Below are 10,084 nucleotides of genomic sequence, written 5' to 3'. Positions count from 1 at the left end.
ATGGGGCACTACTCCCCGCCCGTAGGCCGGGTCAGCTCCCGGGAGGAGTTTTGAGGGTGCGCAGAGTGCGCCCTCGACCCCGGGGTATCCATAGTAACGCGTCAGTCGCTAATCTCGGGACCACTCTCCTATGGGTGCTCCCGGCAGACTCTAAATGTCTCGGGGTCTCCAGGGAGTGTAGAGCGCTGGTTCTGGGGGGCGCAGGGACAAAAATCAGCTGGCGAGTTTTTTTCAAAACACGTGACTCTGCCTTGCCACCCACTCCACTCTCGCGGGCAGGTCAGCGCTCCGGGGACGGCAGCCACGTGTATTTGGGAGAAAACTCTCCTGGTGCTTCTGATAAATTCCCCCTACGCAACGATTGAGAACCACTGGTATGGAGGTCCTGTAACTTGTCAACGCGCGACCTCAGATCCATCTCTTCCGGATGCCTTCCTCTCTGCAGTCAGGCTGACTTGCTTAAGGCTCCCACCGCACACCTCTTGCACCCCTGCTTAGCGCTTCTTTCTTTCTTTCGTGTAATGGTTTGCACAGCTACCTCCCTCACTGGGCTGTGACTTCTTTTTGGGTAGTGGCTCTGTCTCATTCGTCCGTCCCCCCTTCCCCTTCAAATGCCAGGCAGGGAAAAGTGCCCTTCATAACAAGTTGACTTGAATTGGGGGTGGTGATAGGAAGGCGGTCAATCAATCTGGGGTGGAAAATGTGCCAGAATTAGTTTGAGGTTGGGCTGGGTGTATGGGGAAGGTGTATGGGAGAGGTGCTAATATGAGTATGGTGGAATAGAGTGAGGTTGGGGAAAGACCAGGCGAAACTCCACATTACCTATCTTGACAGATGTCTCAGAGAGATCATGGGAATTTCTTAGCCCCTCTGCAATGCGGGATTCCATTTTAGGCACTAGGATGCCACTTCTAGAAGGGGTGAGTCTTGTTTCAGCTCTGTCTCCTGCTCAGGGATAAAACTGCAAGTCGTGAGTTACTATGAAAATTCTCCTCCCAGGAAGGAGGCACAGCAGAAAATCAGCCACGACTAAACTGTGTGGACAATCCCATGATTGCCTCCACATTCCTCCAGTGGAAATCTGGGAAGCACTCTGCTCTTCTCTCCGTTTCACGGATACTGGCCCCTACATCAGCCCTTGGGCTTAAGCCCTGGGGGCCCGGACACCTGGGTGGCTGAGTCAGCACCTCAGGAATGGGCTTCAGTAGGAAACCTGGTGATTCAGGGCCTCAAGAATGGCGTTGGACAAGCCAACAAACCAGCTGCCTGGGCCGCCTCCTTCTCTTCTTCCTACTTGTGGAGACAGCAACAAGGAACTCAACTCAGCTCATCCCTGGGTACCCAAGTTCTCCTTCCACATTCTGGACCCCCCACCCCTCTGCTGGGTCAGCCCTGATGCTTCTCAGAGAGCCCCAGAAACTGGATCAGGACTCGGGGCAGAAGGTTTCAGGGTTCAAGGGGACAAAGAAGTAAACTTAGTGGAACTTCCAAGGAACCCTACTTTTCTACCGTAAGCACCAAAAACCACTTCTCACATCCAAGAGAGCTGCCTCCCCTTTCTTCACTTCTTTCCTCGCCTCAGTTTCCCTCAACCTGGTTGCAAAGTCAGGCAGTCTCCCTTCTTCCCTTCCTTCGTACCATCAGACAAACACAACGTGCAGTCTTTTCTTTTTGGTTTGGTTTTAAAGCATTTCTCTGTTGATCACTGTGTGTGTAGGAGGGGGAGACAAGATTTTGAGAAATCAGATTTAACATCTTGGCCCCATAGTCCTATAATCCTTTGATAGGATTTTCTTTTTGCTTTTGCTATTTTGGCTGCTCCTCTCTGGCATCCCCTTTAAATCCACTCAGGGTTGAAGATGGGACAATAGATGTCTCCTCTGCTCTGCTGCCCTTCAGCTCCTGCCTCTCCAGCCTTCACCCCTCCCAGGCACGGAGGCGGGGCCCCGAGAGGTTTGGCCACAGGTTGCCCTAGAAGGGGTGTGAGTGGTCTGGTCGGACAGGTGACTGTGAGCTGGGACGCCTGAGGCCTGCCCCAACTGAGTCACCGTGCTGTTGTTGTCACCATCCTTGTTGAAGTCCCTGCTCAGCAACCCAGACCTCCGTGGAAACAACAGCAGCTCCCATCCTTCCAAGCTTTCAGAAGAAGGTGCCGGCCTGATGGTGAGGCGAACGGGTTGGGGGGGGAGCAGGAGGCAGCGGGGGCGGTGGGGAGACCTGGGGCCTGGATCAGTGCCCCTCCTCCCTACGCCACTGCCTCCTCTTCCTCCCCCTCTGTGTCGGGGGCCTGGGGGAGGGAGGGTCTCCATCTTCTCTCTGTCCCCTGCCCCTCACACAAGAAGCTCTACTTCCTCAGCTCCCCCTCTGGCCCTGGGGCCCCCCTGCCCAGTGGTGCAGGCCCCAGGGACCTCTCAGTCTCGCCACAGTGCCCTCCCCACCCCAGCCACCCCCCCAACACAGGCACGGCCTGCGATGATACCCATCTCTGCTCCCCAATCCTGGGGTTCCCACTCCACTCCACCCCTGGCCTCGGTGACTCCCCCTCCCACATGCCGATGCCCCCAGGATCCTCCTGGGCTGCGGATAGGCCCTCTGATCCCAGAGCAGGATTATGAGCGGCTGGAGGACTGTGACCCTGAGGGGTCCCAACATTCACCCCTCCATGGGGAGGAGCAGCAGCCCCTGCTTCATGTGCCTGAAGGGCTCCGAGGTGAGGCTGTGAGGGTGGGGCTGTGGAGGGAGTGGGTTGGGGAGGACCTGGGGGCTCCAGGGCTTCCTCCAGGCTGGGTCTCTGGCAGCTGGTTGAGGGCGTGGAGAGCTATCACTCAGGTGAGAGCAATTCCCAGTGCTCTCCCCTCTGTGTCCAGGCTCCTGGCACCACATCCAGAACCTGGACAGCTTCTTCACCAAGATATCCTTTGTGCTTGGCCTGGCAGTGGTGGCATGGGAGGGCCCCTCGGGGCTGGCATGGTTCTTGGCAGGGAGACTGAGGGTGCAGTGGGTTGGAGGCCTTGTTGGGGGAGTGATGGGAGCGTCCTCTGGAAGGTCCCTCTTGCCTCAGGCTTATTTCTTGACACACTGCCACATCTACAGCTACCACCAGAGGAATGGCTTTGCCTGCATCCTGCTGGAGGATGTCTTCCAGCTGGGGTGAGATGCTTGTCCCGGACCCCAAACTCTTCCTCTTGCTTCCCTAGTAGTGCCTGCTGCTCCACCCAGTGCCTCCACAAGCAGCCTAGGGGCTTGGCGGGGGTGGGGAGGATAACTGGGCTGGTCTGGAGGGTGGGGCAGGACCTTGCCTGGCCCTCACGTCTGATCACTGCACCCCCTGCGCCCCCCAGACAATTTGTTTTCATTGTCACCTTCACCACCTTCCTCCTTCGCTGTGTGGATTACAATATTCTCTTTGCCAACCAACCAAATAACCGGACAAGACCTGGGCTGCTCCACAGCAAAGTAACCTTGTCGGATGCCATCCTACCCTCAGCTCAGTGTGCCCAGCGGTGAGTGACAGCCGGTGGGGGGGTGGGGGGATGAGCAGACAAGAGCTCTCCTCCCCCTTGTCCCATGGTCTAGATCAGAGGTTCTCCAAATTTTTGGTCTTAGGACACCTTTAATACGCTTAAAGTTGATTGAGCATGCCTAAGAGCTTTTGTTGAGGAAACTATGTCTCTCTATATTTGCCTTATTAGAGATTAAAGCTGAGAATGCTTTAAAACATGAGTGTGCCCAAGCACACATTGTATCAGCTGTCAATGTGATGTCTCATAGCCTCTGGAAAACTCCACTGTACACTTGTGAGAAAATGAGAATGAAAATGGCAGAAAACCTTAGTATCTGAAAAAAGTTTTCAGACACTTGCAAGGGTCTCAAGGACCCCAGGGCCCATGCTTTGAGAACTGCGGGATCTCTCTCTCCATAGCTTTACCATCACTCCCCAAGTCTGGTCTCCCTCTCTATTGGGCCCCCACTTTCTCTCTGCTCTCTGTCCTGCCCAACACAGGATCCGCTCCAGTCCCCTGCTGGTCTTCCTTCTGATCCTGGCAGCGGCCTTCTGGCTGTTCCAGCTGCTTCGCTCAGTCTGCAACCTCTTCAGCTACTGGGACATCCAGGTGTTTTACAGGGAGGCCCTACACATCCCACCGGTGAGCTGGGTGGGCATGTATGTGGAAGGGTGCTGTGTCGGGGGGCAGAGGACAGAAGAGGAATGAGGGCTTTAGAGACAGAAGGACCCACTGGAAGAGGGCAGAAGGCCTCACTGACAATCCCCTTAGGCCCCGAATAATGTTAGGAGGTGGAGTTTCACCACTTATAAAACATGGTCCTTACCTAGCGGGGCTTAATGGATTGAGAGAGGTGGTGGGAGATGATTTATAGTCACAGACTGTGGACCAAAGAGTGGGTATTTAGAGGGAGGGCAGTCATCTGGCTTTACAGAGCAGGAGAAATTGGGGGGATGCTGAGAAGGAGGGAGGTGGGGAGGCATTCCAAGCCCCGATGCAGGAAGGGTGGAAGCAATGAGCCTCGGTGGGCAGCAGTGAGATTGGCCTGGCAGCCTGCAGCCGAGTGTTCAGGCACTGGTGGGTGACCCCACCCCACTTTCTGGCCTCGCCCCCTCTGGCAGTAAGCCGCTGCGTGGGTCCCTTCACTGTCTCTGTCATGCGTTGCCCTTTCCTCCCTGTCTTGCTCCTGCTCCTTGCTCTGTTCCTAAATTCTCTCTTTAAGGCACAGCTCAAGGGCCACCTTCTGCAGCCAGCTTCCCTTGCTCTGTCCAGAAGTCCAGAGCCTTCTGCACAGCTCTCCTGCACAGCAAAGGGGAGAGGTTCTAGAAAGCCCCGTTGAGTGGGGGAGCACAAGGCATAGTGCAGGGAGGAGCTGGACCACTGCTCCTCTGGGAGGCTGCTGGCTCTCCTCTTTCTCTGTCTCCCCTCTTTGCCTCCTCCTCTCTTCCTTCCAGGGGAAGGGGAGACCCTGGGCTGGACTGGAGATGCTGGCCTGGAGGGACTTCACTAAGCTGGATTGGGGGAGCTGGGTGAAACTGGGCTCAAATGAGGTTTGCAGACGATATCCAAATGAGCTCTGACTGTGCCCCACCCCAGATGTGGACACAGTGTGTGTCTTAGGAAAGTCAATCTGGTGATGGAGTGGGATGGGGCTGGCGGTCTCAAAGAATGCTGAGGCAAAACGTGGTGAGGCTTCTCGGCCCACGTTAGCTGCACCCTCAGGCCAGCAAAGAGAGGTTCCCATTCCCTGGGCCGTTAAGTGTCTTCTCTGTGCAGGGCTGTGGGAGGCTCAGGCAAATCTGCTCCCCCAGAGCTGACATCAAATACCTGAAGAGTTTAACTTATGAGGTGTCGCTGGGAAGCACATGACTCAGGGCCTCAGCAGTGCCGGGGACATGAGGGACACAATTCAAAAGAGGATGAAAGGAAGTAGGAAGTGCCCCTTGTTAGTGACAAAGTTAGGGGAGGGCAAGAGAGGGCAGGCAGCAAAAGGTGGCAGGTTTCATGCCTGGGGACACTGGGTGAGGAAGCGGGGAGGGGGCGCTGAGGGATGTAACTCTGGTCCTCGTGAGTTTGGGCATCACCGTGCAGAGGAATCCAGGTCGCTGGTGCTCACCCACCCCCTCTCGGCAGGAGGAGCTCAGCTTGGTGCCCTGGGCGGAGGTGCAGTCCCGCCTCCTGGCGCTGCAGAGGAGCGGGGGGCTGTGCGTGCAGCCGCGGCCGCTGACCGAGCTGGACGTCCACCACCGCATCCTGCGCTACACCAACTACCAGGTGGCGCTGGCCAACAAGGGCCTGCTGCCGGCTCGCTGCGCGCTGCCCTGGGGAGGCAGTGCGGCCTTCCTCAGCCGCGGCCTGGCGTTCAACGTCGACCTGCTCCTCTTCCGCGGGCCCTTCTCCCTCTTCCGCGGGGGCTGGGAGCTGCCCGATGCCTACAAGCGCAGCGACCAGCGGGGCGCCCTGGCGGCGCGCTGGCGGCGCACGGTGCTGCTACTGGCCGCCGTGAACCTCGCGCTGAGCCCGCTGGTGCTGGCCTGGCAGGTGCTGCACGCCTTCTACAGCCACGTGGAGCTGCTGCGGCGCGAGCCGGGCGCGCTGGGGGCGCGCCGCTGGTCCCGCCTGGCCCGCCTGCAGCTGCGCCACTTCAACGAGCTGCCGCACGAGCTGTGCGCGCGCTTGGCCCGCGCCTACCGCCCCGCCGCCGCCTTCCTGCGCGCCGCTGCACCCCCGGCGCCCCTGCTCGCTCTGCTGGCCCGCCAGCTCGTCTTCTTCGCCGGCGCGCTCTTCGCTGCTCTCCTCGTGCTCACCGTCTACGACGAGGACGTCCTCGCCGTGGAGCATGTGCTCACCGCTATGACCGTGCTCGGGGTCACCGCTACCGTGGCCAGGTGCGTGCTACGGGAGATGCCCTGGAGGGGGACATTCCTCCGACCTGGGGCTGGGCTGCTCTGGAATCACTTTCCCTCACACCGCCGGCGTCCCCCAGCCCTGCCTCCCATCCGCGCGCACATCCTCCTAAACGCAGGACCCTTCTCTACTCCGATCCCGCCCTCTAGGTCTTTCATTCCAGAAGAGCAGTGCCAGGGTCGTTCCCCACAGCTCCTGCTGCAGGCGGCTTTGGCCCACATGCATTACCTTCCAGAGGAGCCCGGCCCTGCCGGCAGGGTCAGCGCTTACCGGCAGATGGCGCGGCTGTTGCAATACCGAGCGGTGAGGGCCCGAAGGGGGCTGCGGAGGCCACTCTGGGAGAGGGCGTGACACAAACCAGCACTGGCCTGGTTATCCCGTGAGCCGGGGAGTGACTGGGCTGGAGGTTTCCTGCCCTGGCGAGCGTCCCTGGGGCCCTCTTGGTCCTGTCACGAGTGGCCCCTTCAGCAATCCCTTTGCTCCCCTACCCCGGCTTCCCCAGGTCTCCCTCCTGGAGGAGCTCCTGTCCCCTCTCCTCACCCCCATGTTTCTGCTCTTCTGGTTTCGCCCACGTGCCCTGGAGATTGTTGACTTTTTTCATCACTTCACTGTGGATGTGGCTGGGGTTGGTGACATCTGTTCCTTTGCCCTTATGGATGTGAAACGTCATGGCCACCCTCAGGTCAGAGCCCTTCCCTGGCTGTGTGCTTGTGGTTAGGTAGGGGTTTGCCTCACTCAGAGCAGAGCTGGGTTCTACCCACTGCTCCATCGCTTGCCACCTGTGACCTTGAGCTAGTCACTCCACTTCCTTGCGCCCTAGTGTCTTCATCTGTTAAATGAGGACAGTGACCATGGCCAATGAGCTGGGCTGTTGTGAGGATGACATGAGATGATGTGTGTAGAACCCTAATAGAGTTCCTGGCACACCTTAACGCCAGTAAATGGGGGTGATGACCACCAGAGAGGCTGAAAAACAGCTGGTGAGTGGACGGGGCTGGAGTCAGGCCAGCCCTGGGATCTGGTGTGCATAGGGTCAAACACCGAGCCCTCACCGTATCCCGTGCTGGGTCTGGACTCTAGTCCTCCCCTGCTTCTGTATTTTGGGTGATCTTGAGCAAGTCCTCATGTGGCCTCCATTCTTTCACCTGGAAAATGGGCCTAGTGTTTCCTCTCCCACCTACGCGATGAGGCTCCCACTCAGCTGTAAAAGCAGTGTCCACAGCACCTGAAGGACTGTCCTTGCTCTCAGTGGCTCTCGGCCGGACAGACAGAGGCCTCGCTGTCTCAGCGTGCAGAGGATGGAAAGACTGAGCTGTCCTTGATGAGGTTCTCCCTGGTACATCCGCAATGGCGCCCCCCAGGGCACAGCTCCAAGTTCCTGGGGCACCTTCGAGGCCGGGTACAACAAGATGCAGCCTCCTGGGGTGCCACCTCGGTTCGCAGCCCCCCCACCCCTGGGGTGCTCAGCGACTCCTCCTCACCTCTGGTGAGTCGCAGCCTGGCCTGCTCTTCTGCCCTCACCGCGCCTCCTTTTTCCCCTCCCCTTTTGTATTAACCTGCTCACTCATCCAGCCTGCTCTCCTGCTTTCCTTAGACCTCCCCGCTGCCCTTCTGTCCTCTCTTCTGACCCGTCTTGTCTTGCTTCCAGCCGGAGGCCTTCCTAGCCAACCTCTTGGTGCACCCCCTCTTGCCTCCGCGGGACCTGAGCCCCACAGCCCCCTGCCCAGCTGCAGCCACAGCCAGCCTCCTGGCTTCCATTTCCCGCATTGCTCAGGACCCAAGGTGAGGGGTGGGGGCCTGAGATGCAGGGGAGCAGGGCTGGTGGGGCTGATCCTCCAGGAGGAGGGCGCAGGGGCACTGGGGGTGACTAGGAAGGGGAGATCAAGCCTGGCCCTCCCCGTGCAGTGGAGGGGGGAGGGGCATGCCTTTGATCCACTGAACTCTGTTCTAGCTGTGTGTCCCCAGGAGGCACTGGGGGCCAGAAGCTGGCCCAGCTCCCAGAGCTTGCTTCTGCTGAGATGAGTCTCCATGCTATCTACCTGCACCAGGTGAGTAGAGGGGTGCGGAAAATAGAAATGTGGGGAGAAAGCAGCTGAACCAAATGGGTACTGAGGAGGAGGCTAAGGAAGTACTTAACAGGAGCTGGGAGAGGAGATTTCAGAACCCTCTGCGCCTAGCCTAGGGGCTGGGCCTCACACTGTGGGGCAGGAGGGAGCCCCTCACTCCTCTTCCTTCTATCTAGCTCCATCAGCAGCAGCAGCAGGAACTGTGGGGTGAGGCTTCGGCCTCCACCCTGTCCAGGCCCTGGTCCAGCCCCCTGCAGACACTCTCGCCTGATGAGGAGAAGCCATCCTGGTCAAGTGATGGTGAGGCAGTCAGGGTGTGCAGGGAACAGACCCTGGGTGGACCGTAGGCATCACGGCACTGCCCAGCTGATGGCTTTTCTCATCAGGCTCCAGTCCTGCCTCCAGCCCCAAACAGCGGTGGAGAACCCAGAGGACCCAGAATCTGTTCCCTGGAGGGTTTCAGGAGACCACAGACACCCAGAAGGAGCCTGGCCAGGCCCCTAGCACTGACTGAGGGGGCTCCTCTGGGTCAGTATTGTCTAATTGGCGCAGGGGTGGGGGAATGAACAGGAAGTTGGATGGAGCCAGACTTGGAGGCATGGGAACAGTGGTGGGAATCCAGCATGATGGGAATGGTCATCTCTGGAACCTAAACCTCTGGACTGCTTGCTACGATGAGTCTTCTCCTTCCCCAGGTTCCCTGGCTTCTCCAGCCACAGGAGATCAGACGAGGGGGAGTGGAAGGACACGCCAAGCCCTCTTTAGAGGCCCCCCATGGACTATGGGCCCAAGGATGCTTTAGTTGGGCAGGACTTGGAGGTTAATGATGAACTAGCCCCAGAGGGCAGAGAAAGAGCAAGAGAAGAGATGCCGAAGGCATCTGGAAACAAGTCTTAGGGACGATTCCCACGTGGAAGGGCTAAGGGGACACCTCCCAACTAGCTGTCCTGGAGCAGTTGCCTGGGAAGCAGTCCCCAAGTATCCTCAAGGTGGAGGGCAGGGCCAAGGCAGAGGCCAAACCAAACCTAAGGACAATAGTGAGGAACAGGGCCTGAGAGGCAGTGGGTCCTCCCGGCCCGCCTGGCCTCCTGCTTCCCACCGGACTTGTGGAGGCGGGCAATGGGGGCTTGCGAGTGGAAAGGCTGATGTTTTTGAAGTTCAGCACTCGTGTGACGTCTGAGGAAGTGGGTGTGACTCCTCATCCTGTCTGAAAAAAGCAGTAAAGGTTCCTCACGGCTGTATTACACATCGTTGTGACCTGGGTCTCTGCCATCCTCACTCCTGGCAGCTGAGAGCTGTACCTGCTTCTCAATCAAGAGCTAGGAAGCAACACAGGAGAACTGCCTGTGATTGGCTGGAAGCCACGTTTCTAGAGTGCTGGGTCAGTGGAGCGTGTACACTGCAGCGCCCCATCAAAGAATTACCACGCCTCTCCTGCCCCACCCCCTAACACCCTCATCTGCATAAGTTAAAAGACAAAGCTTGTCGTTCTCTAGTTTTAATCAATGGGAGCTGGGTTAGGCATCTTAGTAGTTCTCATAACATCTGGTCCAGTCTCTTATGGTGAGTTTTCACGAATAAATATTTGAATGATTTAGAAATTAGGTG

The 10,084-nt window shown here is 58.2% G+C and overlaps 1 protein-coding gene across 11 annotated transcripts; it reads left to right on the top strand.

Annotated features, from left to right (window-relative positions):
- Positions 1-17: 17 nt before the first annotated feature.
- ATG9B (autophagy related 9B) lies at positions 18-10,001 on the top strand. 11 transcript variants are annotated; one of them, XM_046669261.1, is made up of 16 exons: positions 18-279; positions 835-920; positions 1,000-2,710; positions 2,868-2,911; positions 3,086-3,150; positions 3,342-3,503; positions 4,004-4,145; positions 5,637-6,391; positions 6,560-6,713; positions 6,913-7,092; positions 7,660-7,896; positions 8,059-8,192; positions 8,362-8,458; positions 8,653-8,776; positions 8,843-9,004; positions 9,172-10,001. In XM_046669261.1, the coding sequence occupies exons 3-16, from the start codon at positions 2,161-2,163 to the stop codon at positions 9,276-9,278; spliced, it is 2,913 nt and encodes a 970-aa protein (XP_046525217.1). In that variant the 5' UTR covers positions 18-279; positions 835-920; positions 1,000-2,160; the 3' UTR covers positions 9,279-10,001. The 11 variants fall into 11 exon arrangements, with proteins under 11 accessions (XP_046525217.1, XP_046525219.1, XP_046525216.1 ...); XM_046669263.1 differs by lacking the exon at positions 835-920 and having other exon boundaries at positions 18-374; positions 1,000-1,510; positions 2,080-2,710; XM_046669260.1 differs by lacking the exon at positions 835-920 and having other exon boundaries at positions 18-374; positions 1,000-1,510; positions 2,004-2,710.
- Positions 10,002-10,084: the final 83 nt, after the last annotated feature.

Source organism: Equus quagga, chromosome 8 (assembly GCF_021613505.1).
Source record: "Equus quagga isolate Etosha38 chromosome 8, UCLA_HA_Equagga_1.0, whole genome shotgun sequence".
In the NCBI taxonomy this organism is placed as follows: Eukaryota; Metazoa; Chordata; class Mammalia; order Perissodactyla; family Equidae; genus Equus; species Equus quagga.
Note: the sequence above shows the minus strand (reverse complement) of the source record. Positions and strands in the feature narration are given on the sequence as shown.